This window comes from Bufo gargarizans, chromosome 8, assembly GCF_014858855.1.
Source record: "Bufo gargarizans isolate SCDJY-AF-19 chromosome 8, ASM1485885v1, whole genome shotgun sequence".
NCBI classification, from domain to species: Eukaryota; Metazoa; Chordata; class Amphibia; order Anura; family Bufonidae; genus Bufo; species Bufo gargarizans.
Genome location: NC_058087.1, coordinates 109,270,036 through 109,292,713, shown reverse-complemented (window position 1 = coordinate 109,292,713; position 22,678 = coordinate 109,270,036). Strand labels below are relative to the sequence as shown.

At 41.6% G+C, this 22,678-nt stretch overlaps 1 protein-coding gene across 2 annotated transcripts in view; it reads left to right on the top strand.

The window, feature by feature from the left end:
* GLS (glutaminase) overlaps positions 1 to 22,678 on the top strand; it is a 1,258,313-nt gene that overhangs the window by 224,691 nt on the left and 1,010,944 nt on the right. For both annotated transcript variants that reach the window (XM_044303244.1, XM_044303245.1), the window contains exon 4: positions 19,513 to 19,642. In XM_044303244.1, the coding sequence (XP_044159179.1) occupies positions 19,513 to 19,642 (130 nt within the window). The remainder of the gene's footprint in view (positions 1 to 19,512; positions 19,643 to 22,678) is intronic.

The following is a 22,678-nucleotide window of genomic DNA, read 5'->3' as shown; positions in this document are numbered from 1 at the left end:
GAGTACACAGTATTACTCATACAGCCAATGCATTCCAATACAGATATTGGAATGCATTGTAAAGGATTAGACCCCCAAAAGTTCAAGTCCCAAAGTGAGACAACAAATAAAGTTGAAAAAATTAGGCCCCCCCCCCCAAAAAAAAAAAACGGAAAAGTTTCAAGTAAAAATAAACAAAAATGTCATTTTCCCCAAATAAAGTAAAAAAAAAAAAATTGGGAAAAAATAGGGGGGGAGTATGAATATTTGGTATCGCCGCGTCTGTATCGACCGGCTTTATAAACATATCACATGACTTAACCTTCCCTTATGGTGTTCGGATGTGGTCTTTTATTCAATAAATCATAACAATTGTCCCTAGGACTACCTTACACCTATTATCCTACACCTCCTAAATCTAGAGGATTTTAAAATTATCATTAGTCTCAACCACTCATAATACTATAACCATTTGCTAGTACTAGCCTCCTGCCTCGGATGGCCTATCTGGAATAAGACATTGTTGCTTGACTGGCTGTGCACTGCAAGTATTGATGCAAGCACAATGTTGTAATCATTCCTATAAGTATTGGCTGAGTAACTCTACTGGATTAAAACTTGAGATTCGCCGTGTTCCGGCGTCTTCAGGGGTTAGGGCAGAAGATTTGCTTCTAAATTTCTAAGCCTTGTAACACCCCCTAAAAATAAAATGTCATTCCCAAAATGATCCAAACATGAAGTAGACATATGGGGAATGTAAAGTAATAACCATTTTTGGAGGTATTACTATGTATTATAGAAGTAGAGAAATAGAAACCTGGAAATTTGCAATTTTTTTAAAAGAAATTGGTAAATTTGTTATTTTTTTATAAATTAAAAATAAAAATGTTTTGACTTTATTTTACCAGTGTCATGAAGTACAATATGTGACGAAAAAACAATCTCTGAAAGCATTTTAAAGTTATCAGCACTTAAAGGGACACTGGTCCTTAAAGAGGACCTTTCACCTTGAAAAACATTGTGAACTAAGTATCCTGACATATAGAGCGGCGCCCAGGGATCTCACTGTACTTACTATTATCCCTAGGCGCCGCTCCGTTCTCCTGTTATGTCCTCCGGTATCTTCGCTCAGTAAGTTATAGTAGGCGGAGACTGCCCTTGTTCTGCTGGGCGTCTCCTCCTCCTAGGCTGTAGCGCTGGCCAATCACAGTACACAGCTCACAGCCTGGGAGGTTTTTTTCTCACAGACTGTGAGCTGTGCGCTGCGATGCGATTATCTATTCAAGTGACAGAGGTGATTTATACCTCAACTATGGTGTTCCTTCTCCATAGCTGCTCAAACCCCTGAAGAAGCCAACCTTGCTGGTGAAACCTGTCGGGGGGCAGTTGCTTGTTTTTAGAATCTGTCTGTCTCATAGGGCTCTAATCAGTGTTTCACAGTGACATGAATGGTAGTGACATACTCGCACTGTAACACTTGTGTAGGCAGATTTATTCACTCGTAGCAGCCCCTGTTGTAACTGGGTATGAGTGTTATGCCATCAGTCAGTGACTAACCTGTGTGGGGAAAGTGCACAACCCTAGCTCCTTTGGTCCTGTTCACTAGACCAACATTTTAATGAGTACAGAATAAAAGTAACTTTTTAATAATCACTATTATCTGGGTCAAGTTGGCATTTTGTCCGTGAGGACATTTTATTATGACACTCGGGTCGAATAGGCGGAGGACCGTCCCAGCCCTCTCTTCCCTCCTCTTCCTCCTCCTCTTCCCTTACTGCCACCCAACAACCCCTGGTTTCTTTTTTAACCAACAGCCAGGGTCCCTATTAGCTAAGAGAGCGGGTGAGGGCAGGCGACACAGTCGCCCTTGACCGATAGTCTGCAGATTATTAATCTGTCATCTCGACCCTTGACAGATGTTGAAACCACTATCCTCCAGAAGGGTCTCTCATTTGTGCCTACTACGAGGTTTAACATCTTCACTTGGATCAAGGACCTTAACCTGTTCTGTAGAAGGCTCAAATGGCATAAATTTTACCAAAATAGTAATAGACAAACATGCCATGACTTGGGAATCGACCCAGAAGATTTCCCCGATCTCCAAATCCTCATGGATCTATGTGAGGAGGGGACAAAAAAATCCCGGGGACGGTCCCTTCACTGATCTTCACCCCACCAGCACCAGGCTGCCACCCCCTATGAACTCGGAACATATCGACATTTTCCTCAAGATGTTCAGCAATGACCTTGAGCGGTTAAATGTCAAAAATCCAAGGGAATATAATCTGTCCCGAGACGAGTCCGCGGCTCTTAGGGACCTAGAGACAGACAATACCATCGTCCTAAAACCTTTGGATAAAGGTGGGAATCTAGTAATACTAGACCACCTCAATTATCAGAAAATGTGCTTCGATCTACTCAGGGATCCAACTGGTTACAGAGCCTTACCATGTGACCCCAGTTCAGTATTCCAGCAGCAACTTAAGGGGATCCTCCAACAGGGTCTAGAACAGGGGGTGATTAACAAATCCGAATATGCGTATCTTTTCCCTAAAAATCCACAGTTGGCCACTTTCTACTGCCTCCCTACAATTCATAAGGGGGTTAACCCCCTCAAGGGACGTCCAATTGTATCAGGTATGGACTCCCTGACTCATCATTGTGGGACATATCTTGATCAAACACTAAAAGAATTTGTGTCCTGTTTGCCATCCTTTACAAGAGACACAATGGATTTCCTTAGAAAAATTTAAACCATCTCCGTCGATTCTCATTGCCATCTTGCAAGTATCGACGTTGAATCTCTGTATACATCCACACGATAAACGCTTAGCAGCAACGGCCCACTTCTTGAGATCAAGGGGTACACAGTTTGAAAATCATAACAATTTTATTATGAGCCTCCTGGAGTACACTCTTACACGGGTCCATTTACCACCAGCTCAGGGGGACTGCTATGGGCAGTCCCTGTGCCCCAACCTATGCAAACCTCTTCCTGGGCTGGTGGGAAGACAAATTTGTGTTCCCTGATCATCAAATGTGGTGGAACAGCGGGATCGTCTTTTGTACCCGCTATATTGATGACATTTTTGTGGTGTGGAGTGACAGTAAAGAAAAATTCGGTGATTTTGTTCCCGCTCTCAATGTTAACAACGTGGGACTAAGATTTACCAGCGAGATAAAATCCAAAAGTATCACCTTCCTGGATTGGGAAGTAACATGCGTAGCTGGAAATCTTGCAACAAATGTTTATCGAAAACCGACCGCTACTAACAATATCCTACATTGGAACAGTCACCACCCACAAGCAGTAAAAAGAGGCATTCCAAAAGGCCAGTACCTACGCATGTGCCAAAACTGCTCTGATAAAGAAAACTTTTACCAAGAGTCAAGGAAATAAAAAAATAGACTACTACAGAAAGGATACCCCAAGTCCCACGTTAAGGGAGGCCTTTCAGGCAGCAGAGAGTAGGGACAGGGGCGACTTATTAATACCAAAAAGAAAAGAAAAGAAAGACACTACCGTAATTCGCTTAATCTCCACGTATGATGTGGCAAATAGTGAAGTCATCGCCATCCTAAAAACCCATTGGCCAATTCTAACGATGGACAAAGATTTTTCCAAGGCCATTTCCACCTTCCCTCAAATAACATACTGTAAGGGGAGGAGTCTTAGAGATAGGCTTGTGCACAGCCATTACACCGGCATAAAAAAGGAGGGAACATGGCTAGATAGACAACCGAAAGGGACATTTAGATGCGAAAACTGTAAGGCCTGTAAATTTATACGCATTTCAACACGTCAATGACATAGCAAAGAAGGACACCTCAGTTGCCAATCATGTCAATGATCTACATGGAGTAGACCCAAGTTCCCTTAAATTTTCAGTACTCAAGATCATTCCTAAACCTCTAAGGGGGTGCGACTGGGACCAGAAGATACTCCAAAAGGATTTCGAATGGATATATCGATTCCGGTCACAGTCGCCAAGCGGTCTAAATGAGCGATTCACATACACATGCTTTATTTGATACAATTTTTTCCATCAAATACCCTCAATTTCCTTGATTGGAGATTGTTCCTCCGCTCTCATCTTATTTGCATATTTTCAAGTTTTGTCCAATTTTCTGTCCATGCCGGTGCGGGAAGCACCATTTCTTACGAGTGGTGACATATACCATTGTCACTCTAATTTTTCTTTCTCACTTTCATATAATCCTTAAATCCTTTATTATATGTACGAGATGATCTGTATCTTTTTTCATCATGTTAACTCCTCCGATTGAAATTTTGTACTTAAGGGCTCAAAAAAACAGGTTATATCCCCCCTACCCCTAATCCAGTTATGAGTAGGGGGTTGTAGAATTACCCTGCATCAATTATTCTGGCCGAATTATTAGTTACCTGCAAATATACATAGGCCAGCAACTTGTAGCGCCTCCGGACGCACATGGGTTCCAGCATGCGGTCCAAGGACCGGAAGTGTTGCGTCATCGCAATGCGGTTCACTCACCGGAAGTCCCTTCTCCCCGGCGTCTGGAAGCACGAGTCTGCACCAGCGCTTAAATAGTGAGCGCTGACATGCCGATACGAGCCCTCCAGCCTCCAGTATACCAGCTGCATTCTCCATAGGGCCCCCCTCTGTTTGGTAAGTGCATGTTATATCTACACCACAGACTTTTGCATTATCTTAAAATGAATGCCTGACATCTAGTGCCTTTACCCTTAGATTTCATCATTCAAATTGACAGAGGTTCATATCTATATGCACAGCGCAATCAAGTATACTAAGGAGCTAAGTACCATTTTATTTGTAAGCACCATCTAAAATTGCTTTTTCTACTCCCTACGTTCACTACACCTACATCACCTCCTGATGAGCTGCTGTATGCAGTCGAAACGTGTTGGGGTGGTGTCTTTATATACTTTTATATTAGACTTATTCTTTTTTTTTCTCTGGAACAATATTTCCCATTGCAGCTTTAAGTAGGGCGTCACTAGGGCCATATCTAGGCTTAGGTACGGGGGCAGGGTGTCTCCACCATCAGGGGACATCCCTGTGCTTCAGGACATTAGTTCCATAGGGTTATCTAGGGAAATAATTTTTCCCACAGATTTACCTATTATCACCCCAACCCTCTAGTGATTCATATATTCATTACTTATCTATTATAGGAGTTTTTTTTCAAATATATTATATTATCTGAGCACATCGTTGATTCTGCTCATACCCATTCATTAAATAAAGGTATCAATTTCTTTTAAGTAAGCACGTTATTTTTCACTTTGTTTTCTGACATTTTATTATGAATTGAATATGCCTACACCCAGATAGGTTCATTGTGTGTGTGTGTGTGTGTGTGTGTGTGTATATGAATATATGAAAGCGCTATGACTGATAGGATGACGCGGATCTGGACATGCACAGTGAACGAATGGAGATGCTCAATTAAGCGTGATGGTGTATGCGGGCGCCATTCCATCTAGAGGTGCGATTTCTATGATCTCCTTCTGACACACTTATTCACTTTATTAAGGATGTTATATACATGTATTTGGAAATTACTTATATTATATATTTATGTGATCAACGAACAGGGACTTCGATCTTGTATTGTTATTTTTTGTATATGTATCAGTTGTACTCAATTTAATCATGATTGTAATCAAACTGTGATTGATTAGTCACTTGAGATATGCCTTTATATGTTCCCATTTTCACTGTTTCTATGCTGGAAGAAGGCTCTTGTGAGCCGAAACGTCGCAAGGCTGCCATATTATGGGTGAATAAAAGCTCACTATTTTCACTTTTAATCTGGAGTGCAGTCCTATTTTCTCGAAGTTATATATATATATATATATATATATAATATTTATACAGTACAGACCAAAAGTAGATTCACACTAAAGGCATCAAAACTATGAATTGACACATGTGGAATTATATGCATAACAAAAAGTGTGAAACAACTGAAAATATGTCATATTCTAGGTTCTTCAAAGTAGTCACCTTTTGCTTTGATTACTGCTTTGCACACTCTTGGCATTCTCTTGATGAGCTTCAAGAGGTAGTCACCTGAAATGGTTTTCACGTCACAGGTGTGCCCTGTCAGGTTTAATAAGTGGGATTTCTTGCCTTATAAATGGGGTTGGGACCCTGAGTTGCGTTGTGGAGAAGTCAGGTGGATACACAGCTGATAGTCCTACTGAATAGACTGTTAGAATTTGTATTATGGCAAGAAAAAAAACAGGTAATTAAAGAAAAATGAGTGGCCATCATTACTTTAAGAAATGAAGGTCAGTCAGGCTGAAAAATTAGGAAAACTTTGATAGTGTCCCCAAGTGCAGTCACAAAAACCATCAAGCACTACAAAGAAACTGGCTCACATGCGGACAGCCCCAGAAAAGGAAGACCAAGAGTCACCTCTGCTGCGGAGGATAAGTTCATCCGAGTCACCAGCCTCAAAAATCACAGTTAACAGCAGCTCAGATTAGAGACCAGGTCAATGCCACACAGAGTTCTAGCAGCAGACACATCTCTAGAACAACTGTTAAGAGGAGACTGTGTGAATCAGGCCTTCATGGTAGAATATCTGCTAGGAAACCACTGCTAAGGACAGGCAACAAGCAGAAGAGACTTGTTTGGGCTAAAGAACACAAGGAATGGACATTAGACCAGTGGAAATTTGTGCTTTGGTCTGATGAGTCCAAATTTGAGATCTTTGGTTCCAACCACCGTGTCTTTGTGCGATGCAGAAAAGGTGAACTGATGGATTCTACATGCCTGGTTCCCACCGTGAAGCTTGGAGGATGAGGTGTGATGGTGTGGGGGCGCTTTGCTGGTGACACTGTTGGGGATTTTTTCAAAATTGAAGGCATACTGAACCAGCATGGCTACCACAGCATCTTGCAGTGGCATGCTATTCCATCCGGTTTGCGTTTAGTTAGACCATCATTTATTTTTCAACAGGACAATGACCCCAAACACACCTCCAGGCTGTGTAAGGGCTATTTGACCATGAAGGAGAGTGATGGGGTGCTGCGCCAGATGACCTGGCTTCCACAGTCACCGGACCTGAACCCAATCGAGATGGTTTGGGGTGTGCTGGACCGCAGAGTGAAGGCAAAAGGGCCAACAAGTGCTAAGCATCTCTGGGAACTCCTTCAAGACTGTTGGAAGACCATTTCAGGTGACTACTTCTTGAAGCTCATCAAGAGAATGCCAAGAGTGTGCAAAGCAGTAATCAAAGCAAAAGGTGGCTACTTTGAATAACCTAGAATATGACATATTTTCAGTTGTTTCACACTATTTTGTTATGTATATAATTCCACATGTGTTAATTCATAGTTTTGATGACTTCAGTGTGAATCTACAATTTTCATAGTCGTGAAAATAAAGAAAACTCTTTGAATGAGAAGGTGTGTCCAAACTGACCCCTAACACCGAACCCCACTCAAGTCAATGGGGACCTGAACTGAAAAATGGGGGTAAGAGCAGTGCAATTGCCCTGCAAACAAATGTGGATAGGAAAATGACCTAAAATAGATTTAAAAAAATAATAATCTTAAACAAGGATGCTGAGGTCCAAGTGGAGTAGGAAGTTGAGGAGGCTGTAGACATGGCAGTGTAGGTGGAAGAGGCGGAGGAGGAAGCTAGCACAGTTTTTTTTTTTTTTTTTTTTTTTTTTGTGGAAGGATTATTATTATTTTTGTCTGTTAATTCTGTGTTTGACCAATAGCCATTTTTGGGGTTTGGCTAGTATTCTTCTTCTCTGCCAGTATAACAAATAATCTTGAGCTAGGAAGTGGAGGTCCCAGTGGAGGAGGAGGAGGAAGCCAACACAGTTTCATATATATTTTTTTTTATATGTTTGTCAATTTTGTGTGTGACCATTTAGCCATTTTTTGGGTGTGGCCGGTATACTTCTCTACTCTGCCAATAAACAGTAAGACATAATAATCTTGAGCCAGGAGGAGGCTGACGTGTCAGTGTAGGCAGAGGAGGTAGACAACGTTTTTTTATTATTATTTTTTATTTTAATGACTTTTTTTGTTTTGTGGAGGCCCCAAAACATTGGGGAATAGCAAAGAGAATGCACAAAGTGTGCTGGAGTATAACAATGGCTGGGTGTGGCCGGTATGCGTCTTTGCCAATATAAGACCTAATAATCTTGAGCCAGGAGTTGGAGGTCCAAGTGGAGGAGGAGGTTGGAATGGTGATGGAGGCGGACGTGGTGGTTGCATTCGCAGGAGGTAGCTAACATGTTTTTATAATTATATATATATATATATATATATATATATATATATATATATATATATATATAAATTTGGGGGGGGGGTTTGTGGCACCAAAACATTGTGCATTCTCTTTGCTATTTACCAAAGTCCACTGGAGGGTGCGGCCAGTATACTTCTCTACTATGCCCGATTCTCTCCTTTGCCCTGCGCTGAATCTCTTTAATAGACTGATTAAATCTCCTGTAACAGACGGATGAAAATGCAGTGTTATGAAACCTAAAAATTGCTTTTTGTCACCGACACATTTAACAGACTGATTAAATGTCCTTTTACAGTAAGACGGGTGAAAATGCGATGTTATGAAACCCAAAAACTGCTTTGTGTCACCAACACTATTTACAGACTGATTAACTTATAACAGGCGGATTAAAATCTGGAGTTTTGAACCCCAATAATGACTTTACATTACCAAAATTTAAAGTCTAAGTATTGTATTTCTGTGTCAGTGGTCAGTGTCAGTGGTGCAAAGGTGTTGTTATAGACTTATTTAAAAATCCTAACACTGACCCTTACTACAGCAGCGTCCTGTACCTACACTAGTCAGAGCTGAATGGCAGCGCATCATGTGATCATCTGTTAATCACAGCCATGCAAATACTAGGCATGACTGTGATGGCACTGCAGCCTTTCAGCAAGTTTTATTTAAACTCTGAACACTTTCGCGCCAATGTGCGTGTTCGGGTACCCAGACACCATAATTTTCGGTACAAACCCGAACAGTGCGGTCTGTTTTCGCTCCTCCCTAGTTGAGAAAATTAATGGGTTTTAAAGGTATTATCAATGATAGAGAATTGTCTTTTCAAAGCATGCCTTCTGATCAGTGTTGAGATCCAAAGAAAATCGAATTAGTTGATTTTGGAAGTTAGGCGAAAAAAAGAGAGACCCTTGGAGAGCAATGAGATTTCTGTACTGGTTAAAATAGGGGAAGATAAATTATAAATTTATGTCCATTCTCGTTTACTGTTAAATTCCCCAGTGGAGGAATGTTTAGTTGTTATTTTTTTTCTTGTTACCTTAGCCTCCCCTGCATCTCTGTTTTGGGGATTTTCAATATGGGATACGCTGCCATTGGGGTTATAAGTGGGGTAAGTGATAAAAAAAAAAAAGAGGGATATGGTGGAGACACCAAGGTATTGTCCACTAAACTAGACAAAATCATCTGATTGCAGAGCAGAGGGTCACACAAGCCCTGGTAGTTTGGGTGGGAGGGATACAATGAACAGTGATTAGCAAATCTACTTCGAGATCCAAAAAGTCTGAGAGCTTCAAATTATGTAAAAAATGCGTCGGTGGTAAGATTAGTGGGGTGAATCCATTCAAAATAGCATCTCTGAACAGTTGGTGGATCTCACTGGTGTTTTTATGTGGTTCATGGTCTGGAGGGTGGGACATTGGTGTGTGGAAGACCCTGATGGAGAAAGGACTGGAGTAAAATTGCCTGTCAAGGTTGAATTAAAGCTAGAATTGGGGAGGATTGGCTTACCATGTAGGATTTTCTCATGTCGCCTCACGTTAAAAATTCTCGAGACGTAGCATCAAGCCTTTTCGGTACTAATTTCTCTTTCAGATACACCTCTTGAAAAGTTGCATCAGGATGGTGGTGGATCTCAAACATTATTAGTTTCTCCTGTCTATAGAATAAAGAATATAGAATAACGTTTTTCCATTAATACCTTCAGCATGCTGAATGTTCTGTCCAAGTGGGGTTTTAATTTTCCTGAAACCTTATGTTTTTGTATATTGCAAAATCACTTTTTTCACATTGCTCTAAATGTTTGTAACAATGGTTCAAACAATGTTGGCTTCCTTCTCTGCCTCTTCCACCTACACCGCCATGTCCTCCTCCACCTTCTGGTTCAAGACTAATTTTTGTTATATTGACAGACTATAGAAGTATACTGGCTGTACCCCCAATAAAGGCTATAGGTCACACATAGAATTAACAGACTAATGAAAAAAAAATTAACTACCTCCTCCGCCTCTTTTACCTACACCGCCATGTCTACAGCCTCCTCAACTTCTTACTCCTCTTGGACCTCTCCAATTTCAAGATTATTATTATTTCTATTTTGTTATTTACCTATCCACATTTATTTGAAAGTCAATTTTCCTGCTCTTACCCCCATTTTGCTTTCTATTGTAGACCTCTAGCCTTTTTTTATGACTATTTTACAGCCCCAAAGCTCAGGTCCCCATTGACTTTAATAGGGTTCGGGGTCATGTTCAATGGAACCCGAATATCAATGGGTCCGCTCATCCCTATTATAAACATATACTGCAATGCTCTTCATTGTTGTCTTTTACCTCTTTTAGATCAGTGTGTGTGTGTGTGTGTGTATATATATATATATATATATATATATATATACACTCACCCAAAGAATTATTAGGAACACCATACTAATACGGTGTTGGACCCCCTTTTGCCTTCAGAACTGCCTTAATTCTACGTGGCATTGATTCAACAAGGTGCTGATAGCATTCTTTAGAACTGTTGGCCCATATTGATAGGGTAGCATCTTGCAGTTGATGGAGATTTGAGGGATGCACATCCAGGGCACGAAGCTCCGGTTCCACCACATCCCAAAGATGCTCTATTGGGTTGAGATCTGGTGACTGTGGGGGCCATTTTAGTACAGTGAACTCATTGTCATGTTCAAGAAACCAATTTGAAATGATTCGAGCTTTTTGACATGGTGCATTATCCTGCTGGAAGTAGCCATCAGAGGATGGGTACATGATGGTCATGAAGGGATGGACATGGTCAGAAACAATGCTCAGGTAGCCCGTGGCATTTAAACGATGGACAATTGGCACTAAGGGGCCTAAAGTGTGCCCAGAAAACATCCCCCACACCATTACACCACCACCACCAGCCTGCACAGTGGTAACAAGGCATGATGGATACATGTTCTCATTCTGTTTACGCCAAATTCGGACTCTACCATTTGACTGTCTCAACAGAAATCGAGACTCATCAGACCAGGCAACATTTTTCCAGTCTTCAAAAGTCCAATTTTGGTGAGCTCATGCAAATTGTAGCCTCTTTTTCCTATTTGTAGTGGAGATGAGTGGTACCCGGTGCGGTCTTCTGCTGTTGTAGCCCATCTGCTTCACAAATGCTATGCTGCATACCTCGAGTGTAACGAGTGGTTATTTCAGTCAATGTTGCTCTTCTATCAGCTTGAATCAGTCGGCCCATTCTCCTCTGACCTCTAGCATCAACAAGGCATTTTTGCCCACAGGACTGCCGCATACTGGATGTTTTTCCCTTTTCACACCATTCTTTGTAAACCCTAGAAATGGTTGTGCGTGAAAATCCCAGTAACTGAGCAGATTGTGAAATACTCAGACTGGCCCGTCTGGCACCAACAACCATGCCACGCTCAAAATTGCTTAAATCACCTTTCTTTCCCATTCTGACATTCAGTTTAGAGTTCTGGAGATTGTCTTGACCAGGACCACAACCCTACATGCATTGAAGCAACTGCCATGTGATTGGTTGACTAGATAATCGCATTAATGAGAAATGGAACAGGTGTTCCTAATAATACTTTAGGTGAGTGTGTGTGTGTATGTATGTATGTATGTATGTGTGTGTGTGTGTATATATATATATATATACAGACGTGGACAAAATTGTTGGTACCCTTTGGTCAATGAAAGAAAAAGTCACAATGGTCACAGAAATAACTTTAATCTGACAAAAGTAATAATAAATTAAAATTCTATAAATGTTAACCAATGAAAGTCAGACATTGTTTTTCAACCATGCTTCAACAGAATTATGTAAAAAAATAAACTCATGAAACAGGCATGGACAAAAATGATGGTACCCCTAGAAAACACAGAACATAATGTGACCAAAGGGACATGTTAATTCAAGGTGTGTCCACTAATTAGCATCACAGGTGTCTACAACCTTGTAATCAGCCATTGGGCCTATATATATGGCTCCAGGTAATCACTGTGTTGTTTGGTGATATGGTGTGTACCACACTCGACATGGACCAGAGGAAGCAAAGGAAAGAGCTGTCTCAAGAGATCAGAAAGAAAATTATAGACAAGCATGTTAAAGGTAAAGGCTATAAGACCATCTCCAAGCAACTAGATGTTCCTGTGAGTACAGTTGCACATATTATTCATAAGTTTAAGATCCATGGGACTGTAGCCAACCTCCCTGGACGTGGCCGCAGGAGGAAAATTGATGACAAATCTAAGAGACGGATAATCCGAATGGTAACAAAAGAGCCTAGAAAGACTTCTAAAGAGATTCAAGGTGAACTTCATGCTCAAGGAACATCAGTGTCAGATCGCACCATCCGTCGTTGTTTGAGCCAAAGTGGACTACATGGGAGACGACCAAGGAGGACACCATTGTTGAAAACGAATCATAAAAAAGCAAGACTGGAATATGCCAAACTACATGTTGACAAGCCACAAAGCTTCTGGGAGAATGTCCTGTGGACAGATGAGACAAAAATCGAAGTTTTTGCCAAGGCACATCAGCTGTATGTTCACAGACGAAAAAATGAAGCATATCAAGAAAAGAACACTGTCCCTACTGTGAAACATGGAGGAGGCTCTGTTATGTTCTGGGGCTGCTTTGCTGCGTCTGGCACAGGGTGTCTTGAATCTGTGCAGGGTACAATGAAATCTCAAGACTATCAAGGAATTCTAGAGAGAAATGTACTAGCCAGTGTCAGAAAGCTTGGTCTCAGTCGCAGGTCATGGGTCTTGCAACAGGACAATGACCCAAAACACACCGCTAAAAACACCCAAGAATGGCTAAGAGGAAAAAATTGGACTATTCTAAAGTGGCCTTCTATGAGCCCTGACCTCAATCCTATTGAGCATCTTTGGAAGGAGCTGAAACATGCAGTCTGGAAAAGGCACCCTTCAAACCGGACACAACTGGAGCAGTTTGCTCATGAGGAGTGGGCCAAAATACCTGCTGAGAGGTGCAGATGTCTCATTGACAGTTACAGGAAGCGTTTGATTGCAGTGATTGCCTCAAAAGGTTGCGCAACAAAATATTAAGTTAGGGGTACCATCATTTTTGTCCATGCCTGTTTCATGAGTTTATTTTTTTACATAATTCTGTTGAAGCATGGTTGAAAAACAATGTCTGACTTTCATTGGTTAACATTTATAGAATTTTAATTTATTATTACTTTTGTCAGATTAAAGTTATTTCTGTGACCATTGTGACTTTTTCTTTCATTGACCAAAGGGTACCAACAATTTTGTCCACGTCTGTATATATATATATATATATATAAAAAAATGTAACGCAGCACTCCTTAGATAAAAAGTGAAAAATTACTAAATGTATTCAACACATGTTGATACAGGCAACATTTCAGCTCTCTCACAGAGCCATTATCAAGCCAAGTGAAACACACAATAAAGTGACTGCGCATATGTAGAAGCATTTCAGGAAGTAATCAGTGCTAATTTCCTTTTTAAATCCATACTGGTGCATATAAAAACTCCATACAAAACAATTCATTCTCTTGTGACAATTCATAGTGCACACACCATCGGATCCCCTCAGTTATAGTGTATCACATTTCCGTGATTGTCTTCAATTTCATAGTGCTTCATGTACTGTATACTCATGTTTTCCCAAATAGTGATAGTGATTAAAACATCCATGGCTTGCTCCAACATAATTAACACCTGTAAGAAAACCACGAAACAGGAATCCATAAAATTCAGTTACCTTATGCTCTCACGGCACTATATCACAGATGGAGCGTTCCCCCATCTCGGCATGTCTCTCTGTACATTGTGCTTGCACTGCCCTCATACCGCCATGCGTCATCACCCGGTGTTAGAGGCAGGCCTATCTCGCAGCATGCTCTCACAGCGCTACATTAAAGATGGAGCGTTCCCCCAACTTGGCGTGTCTCCCTGTTCACTACACCTGCACCACCATCGCAGCGCATCACAAACCCGGCACCCAGGGCGGACCAACACTATAACACGCGTATGCCCAACTCAGCCTCCCGCCCTGCAACCCACACCTGCAACAGGGCGAACACCGAAGGAGCACCAAAGTTACCAAGTCTGGAAACCTGGTCAACCATCAGTATTACATCGCGCAGCATCTTCATGTCGCCCAAGATTCTCTATACATCAAAGCGCTGTATTCACTTGAAGCAGCAATAAAACCTTGTGTTGACGCCAGCCTGAATTACATATTCATTATAATCGTTACCTGTATTTATTGAGGACTTTATTAGATATGGTATTGACCACAATCTATGTGACCTCCTGCGAATACTACCCGGTATATTCAACACATGAACATTTGCATACGTATACTCACATATTAAAGTCCCTCTGTAATAATGGTAGCGATTAATATTATAAGGTAACTGAAATGGATAAAACCTGGTTAAGCGATCTCTCCCGCAGGTGTCCACAACTCTCAATAAGTAACTGCGGAATATAAAAAAATATCATAAATAAGTTGCACAATCCTTATATTATAATGTATCATCTACAATGACTCGAGTGTCGCCAGACACAAGGGTAGCAGCAATTTGTGCGCCATCCACTACATACCTCAGTTGATCATTCCTGAGGTCACTCTAAATTCTATGTTTAACCCTTTTAGGTTTGAGTGTATCCAAGCGATGAATCCACCTCAATTCGCATTTTTTGGGAGGGACACCCTGTCGTCCCCCCCCCCCCCCTCTCTTTGGCATGGCCACATGATCAAGTATCATAAACCTAAAGTGTTTAGATACTGGGAGGTCTTTCCTCTCATTTCTAATACTAAACCTGTGATTGTTCAAACGTGTCTTCACATCTGTGGTTGCCTCCCCCACATACAGCAGCTTGCAGGGGCACCACAAGACGTACACCACCGATGAAGAATCACAGATAAGATAATGTCTAATTACGCACTTTTCTCCTGTTGCTGGATGTATAAACTCCTTCCCTTTTTGCATCAATTTACAGTTTACACAGTTCAGGCAGGGATAACTGCCATTGTTTTTAGTTTTGAAAAAAGTCTGTCGTAAGCGCACTTGTTCTGGAACACTCGTCCTCACCACTCGAGTGTTCCAGAACAAGTGCGCTTACGACAGACTTTTTTCAAAACTAAAAACAATGGCAGTTATCCCTGCCTGAACTGTATAAACTGTAAATTGATGTAAACAGTGAGACACACCGAGTTGGGGGAACGCTCCATCTTTAATGTAGCGCTGTGAGAGCATGCTGCGAGATAAGCCTGCCTCTAACACCGGGTGATGACGCATGGCGGTATGAGCGCAGTGCAGGCACAGTGTACAGAGAAACATGCCAAGATGGGGGAACGCTCCATCTGTGATATAGTGCCGTGAGAGCATAAGGTAACTGAATTTTATGGATTCCTGTGTTGCGGTTTTCTTACAGGTGTGAATTATGTTGGAGCAAGCCATGGATGTTTTAATCACTATCACTATTTGGGAAAACATGAGTATACAGTACATGCAGCACAATGAAATTGAAGACAATCACGGAAATGTGATACACAAATGTGATACACTATACCCGAGGGGTTCCGACGGTTGCTGCACTATGAATTGTCACAAGAGAATGAATTGTTTTGTATGGAGTTTTTATATGCACCAGTATGGAATTAACCCCTTAAGGACCGTATTCATTTTCACCTTCAGGACCAGGCCATTTTTTGCAAATCTGACTAGTGTCACTTTATGTGGTGATAACTTTAAAACGCTTTGACTTATCCAGGCCATTCTGAGATTGTTTTTCATCACATATTGTACTTCATGACACTTGTAAAATAGAGTAAAAATAATCTTTTTTATTTATAGAAAAATACAAAATTTGCCAAAAATGTTGAAAAATTTCCAAGTTTCAATTTCTCTACTACTATAATACATATTAATACCTACAAAAACAGTTATTACTTTACATTTCCCATATGTCTACTTCATGTTAGGATCATTTTGGGAATGACATTTTATTTTTGGGGGACGTTACAAGGCTCAGAAGTTTAGAAGTAAATCTTGAAATTTCTCAGAAATTTTCAAAAACTAACTTTTTAAGGACCAGTTCAGTTTTTTGGGCTCCTTCTAATCCCTATACAGCGATATATGAATACATAATGTTATTAGTCATTTTGGTTCAGTAGATCATGAATAAAACATACTTTTATAATATGTAAATCACCTGTCTACCAGCAAGTAGGGCGGCTACTTGCTGGTAGCAGCCGCATCCTCCTATCATATAGACGGCCCCTCCGCATGTTGATTGACAGGGCCAGCGAGTGCGAACATCCTCTGGCTGGCCCTGTCTGCTATCAAGATCTTGTCCCTGCGCCGTAACAGTATTCAGTCGGCGCATGTGCACTGAGAGGAGGACGCTCGTTCGGCCGCTCCATCCTCAGTGCCCCTGCGCCGATGGCGTCACATCTACACCAGGCGCACTGAGGATGGAGTGGCCGAGCGAGCGTCCTCCTCTCAGTGCACCTGTGCCGACTGAATACCGTTACGGCGCAGGCGTGAGATCTTGATAGCAGACAGGGCCAGCCAGAGGATGTTCGCACTCGCTGGCCCTGTCAATCAACATGCGGAGGGGGTGTCTATATGATAGGAGGATGCGGCTGCTACCAGCAAGTTGCCGCCCTACTTGCTGGTAGATGGGTGATTTACATATTATAAAAGTTTGTTTTATTCATGATCTACTGAACCAATGACTAATAACATTATGTATTCATATATCGCTGTATAGGGATGAGAAGGAGCAAAAAAAATAAAAGAAAAGAGTTTAGTGGGGTGACGAAGCCCTTTAAGAACAACACCTCTGTAGAGCAATTACGTCTAGCTCTAATTATTTCCCCCTTTGGTATGTTATTTATGACATGCGGTGGGTGGCAGGAGGAGGTAAGAAGAATGGTGTTCCCAGATGTCTTTGTGATGTAGTGACCAATCCCTCAGAGAGGTCCGATTCCAAATGTAAATCAAGAAAATAAATTTTAGCTGAATCGCTAATATAAGTAAATTTGATGGAATCTGTACAGTTATTAAGATATTTGATGCACTGGGCCACCTTATTCTCCTCCCCTGCCAAACCCACAGCATATCTTCTATATAACGTCCATACCATTTAATAGAGCCAGCAAAGGGGTTGTCATCAAGAAACAGAAAATGTCGCTCCCACCATGCCATGTATATGTTTGCAATAGATGGTGAGTGTTTAGCCCCCATTGAAACACCCGATATTTGGAGATATAATTTCTTTATGTTCAATAGGAAATACTGTCTCATCAGAAAATCCACACATATGCACAAGAAATCCTGCAGTTCCACAGTATAGTGTTTGTGTCCCTCAGCTCAGGCCTTGCACCTTGGTAATCTTCCTGTCAACATCCAGTGATGTTCAGATATTTCTGATGTCACAATTTGGCTCCAGCAGTGAAGAAATGGCTCTTAAGGGCTCTTTACCTTGATGCTCTACCAGCTTTCTGTATTTTTCTGAATCGCTTAGCAGTGAATCCATATAAATGTTGTCTGTGTGAGTCTGTAATTTTGCACATCTGTAGACTTGAATTGGTGTCTGAAAACAATAGTTATTACAGGTGTCAAGACCTTTTACTTATTAATCTATTATCCATCCTGGATGCATTGAAAATTACTTCTGTATTGTAAGGGTATTTTTTAAGTACTGATTGGTTATCTCCCTTTCTTTATGTTTCTGTCACGGATGTACCGAGACATAAGGACGTCCCGGCGACAATGAGTGGCAGGAGATCTGTGAGACTGGGAACACGTGGTTTCATCTGATTTGTCTGTTTTTTTCTTGTGGATCAATAGGTGTCTGTGTTGTTTCTGTTAATGGCCACACCCCTTGCTTCCAGGTGTTTCTTATGTGGTCATTTAACCTTCCTTAATTATAGTTGCTTCTTCCACTATGCTGTGCGGTTTATAGCTTTTGTGCCTGTGGATTGTTTGTGGTTGGATCTTGGCTGAGTTCCTGGTGCTTCCATAGTCTATTTGAAGTTAAGTCTTTCCTTTCCCTTTTTGTATTTTGTTTGGGTTCTGTGTGTTGCATTTGCCTATTGTTTGTATTAGGCCTGAAGAAGACTCCTGTTCGTCCTTCCTTTTGGAGGAACAGGTAGTCACATCCCTGCCATTAGTACCAGGGTCCTATAGGGCTAGATAGGACTCTAGGTATTCCTGTGTATGAACTCACCTACCTTTGGGGTCTGTTCATACTGGTAGTCAGTCAGGATTTTGGTTAGGGTTTTTCAATAGGAGGTGTACATCTTCCTTCCCTAGTTCTCAGGTCTGATTCCCTGTTTCCCCCTTCCCTCCCACACCAAAGCATGACAGTTCCCTTTTATTCTGTCCCTTATATATTACCTTTTTGTGTAATGATCTAGTAGATTAGAGCTAATAAGTACCCATCCCTCATTGTGTTGACAAGATCACAGTGATCTCAAAGACATGCTAACTGAAGTTCTCTTAAGGCCCCTTGCAGACGAGCGTTCCTCCAGCAGCGAGTCCTCAAAGCAGCTCCCGGCCTGACCTCCCAGCGCTGCCTCGGGTCACATAGCATTATATTGATTTATGATGCTATATAAGGCTGCCAGTGTTTTCCAATGCATTCCAGAACTGTAAGGGTTACATAGCATCATACATCAATATAATGCTAAGTGAATCCCGTCAGTGCTGGGAGGTCAGGCAGGGTGCTCCGATGTGGACTCTCTGCAAGAGGAATGCTTATCTGCAGGGGGCCTAAAGGTGTAAACTCTGTTACTCACAAACATTCATGGGCACTCCATTGAAGACTTCATCCTAGGTAGGATGTAAGTATTGATTTGCCCTTGTACCCCCTGGGGTGTCAGTCATGTGCTATAACGTGGTAGACAGCCATGTGTTATAGCATGATGACTCAGAGTCCCTCACCATATTGTATTGAAGGCCAGTAATGATTATTTAGTATTTATCATTCTGTATGTGATTTGTCTGTGTTATCTTATATTTAATCACAATTAGTAAATATATTTATTCAATTAGCCTGCGTAAGCTTATTCATTCTCAAATCTTTTGATTTCACGTTTTTAAACCTTTTGAAACAACGTCTGTTTGAACAGTGCCTAGGATAGCTAAAGAGAGCCTTAGCACAAAATGAATGTCTTTATTTTTGACGTGCTTACTGTTTTACTGTTTTCTAAAATTGGTTTTCATCTAAAATATTTTATTTTATCATAGGTGTGTTCAGAGCAATATTGTGTTACTAACACAGGCATTTCGAAGAAAATTTATGATACCAGATTTCATGTCATTTACATCGCACATCGATGAACTGTTTGAAAGTGCAAAGAAATTATCAGGTGGAAAGGTACTGAATCTTATTTTGCTATTTTTATTATTTATTTATCATATAGAGTTGGAGTTGGTTCATTTACAGAATATGCTGCTAATGATCATTTTTAACCCCCATGCAAAATTATGTAAATTTAGGTCAGGCAGTGCATTTAGGGTCCTTTCACACGTCCGTAATGTATTGCGGATCCGCAATACACCCGGCCGGCACTACCATAGAAATGCCTATTCTTGTCCGCAATTGCAGACAAGAATAGGACATGTTCTATTTTTTTTCTCCGGAGCTGTGGAGCGCTCGGCGGTGATCTCTGAAAATGCGAATGCGGAGAGCACATAGCATCCATTCTGTCCCTATAGAGAATCAATGGGTCCGCACCCGGCCTGCAATTTGCGGAACGGACGCAGACTCATTATTACGGACGTGTGAATGGAGCCTTAGGGTCCATTCACAAGTCCGTAGTGTATTGCGGATCCACAATACACCCAGCCGGCGCCCCTATAGAAATTCCTATTCTTGTCCACAATTGCGGTCAAGAATAGGACATGTTCTATGTTTTTCCGGAGCTGTGGACAGGAAGATCGGTGAAGCGCTCCGGAAATGCGGATGCGGACAGCACACTGTGTGCTATTCGCATCTTTTCCACACCCGTTCCGCACAATTGCGGAATGGATGTGGACCACAATTGCAGACTGTCATAACCGTGGAAACGAGAAGTGTATAATGTGATGAAAAAATTAATCTTCCTAGAAAAGGAAGAAATATGGATAATAACATTAGTAGGTGGCTTGTATAAGCTTTCTCTACATGATAAATGCCACTTGCTGAAGCAAGACAACCCCTTTAAGGCATCCTGACATACATATATGTGATATAGTTAAACTGTCACCATACAAAATCGGGACCTGCCTGAAACATTCATAGGTCAAGGTGTATCAGTAGGGGACAGCAGTGCAGTGTGCAGCAATAATTTGCTACTTGTCCTTACAAGGACAAATAATTTCCTCTTTAAATGCTGACAGAGCGAGCCAAGAAGCCTTTAGCTATCCAGGACTATAATAACTTTATGGGTGTGTTCTAACTGTCCAGTAAGGTATTGCAACCCTATGGAAACCCTAAAAATATCCAGGGCATGGTATAAAAAAAATTCAGCTTTTTACCCAAATTGGGCTGTAATATTTGTTGAATACAAAAATGATGCTAATAGAGGGAAATTCTTAGAATTTCAAGAGTATATTGTCAAATCTCTAATTTCGGCTAATGGAGGGCAGCACTGCTTTAAAGGCTAAGTACACCTTTGGGGGCAATTTATTATTATTATTGCATTGTACTCATTTTAAGCTAAAATAATTTTTTTATTTGGTCTTTGTTAAAAATATGGAATCCTTTTTTCTATAAAGAACTGACATGCTGCAGTGGCTGCCTGTGGATTTTCAGTCTTTTCCGTCATCTGGGGTGCAGACAGACTTCTTATCTCAGCTCTCTGACCTATTAGAACTGAGCTATAATGAGTGTTTATCTTGCTGATAAGAATGTGGCTTAAATATTTGTTTATGAGCTCTCAGTAATTTTAGAGATAAGGGTTATTAGATTGCTGGCACAAAGTGAAGTGATAGTACCAGTCACACAGCTAGAAAACCAGTTTAACCCTTTGTGACAGAACAGCTCAATATCTAATATATAAAGCTGAATGTATGTCTGCTAAAGGAATCCTCACTGTCGCATTTGCAATCACAAAAGTTGGCACACAGGTACATCAGGTGTCCGGGAAGGTTTTAGACTGGGTCTCAGCTCTAGAAAAATAGCTGAAATAAAGTGACCATGGGAGGAAATGCTCAAAAACCCCAAACACTGTAGCGTGTTTATCACCGGGGGAGCAATTACTCTGCATGTGATCCGTTGCTAACGGCAATCCCCAGCAAAGATGCCTACAATGGAGGATGTCGGCAGTGGACCACTTGCACCACAATGGCATCCTACACAAGATTGGATAATGTGTGGATGCAAATATAAAAATACATAAATCACTGCGAAAGGTGCACCACAGTGATATGCAACTGACAACACTGGCTAATCCCTCAAGCTGATGTTAAGAACTGAGACTTCAGCTAATTTATTCCAGTCAGGAACACATCGGAGCGCTTTTGCACAACCGTCAAATCTCAGCGTGGCATGGGTTCCTACCAATAAGCTACCTACGGAGTGTGAACAACGGTCTGAGAGGTGCTAAGATACAACTTACATTCAAGTTCCCCACATACCTCCATAGTGAGATCACTCAGGCAATGGGAGGCCTATGTAATGCAGGCATTTCCGAATGGCCTCAAAACGGGAAAGTGTCATGGCCATACAGTAGAGTGGGGTCTTGTAGAGGATGTCCCCACTCCAGTACTGCCTGACACTTGATTTTTTTTTACTAGGCCCATGTGCAGCACAAGGCCCCAAAACATCGTCATCTGCACTGACCAGAGTCCAGCCACCGGCCAAAAAGGAGCCCGGGTGTTGAGTAATGAAATGTTGGGCGAACAAGTTTGTTTGCTCCACCATCAAATTCACAAAGTGTTCACTGAAAAAAAAAACTAAAATAGTCATACTCGGTGAAGCCCACTGTGGGAATCTGGATTCCAGGTTGGCCAACAAAGTCAGGAATCACGAGCTCAAAATCCTCTGGGGTACACCATTTAAGTTCACCGGTAGGGGGCGCAGGTGGACTTATCTGGTGGGCCAGAAAACTAGTACGAGCCCCAGGGCTGATCATACTAGTGTGGGCCACAGGGTCCCTGGCATGGGGGTAACATGGCTCCGCCTGGCGCTGCCTTGGGGGCTCATTATCATCATTAGAGGATGAGTAGGATGCGGATGACAAGAGGAAAGTGGGGTTATCCTCATCCTCACTGGGGCTCTCGGAGTCGGAGACGAGCAGGGCGTATGCTTCCTCAGCCGAGAGAGTCCGACGGGCCATAGGGGAGTGTGTGTGCGTGTGTGTAAAACTTTATTTAGTGTGCCTGTGTGTGGAGGGAAACGGTGTTCACATTCACTTATACCCTAAACCTA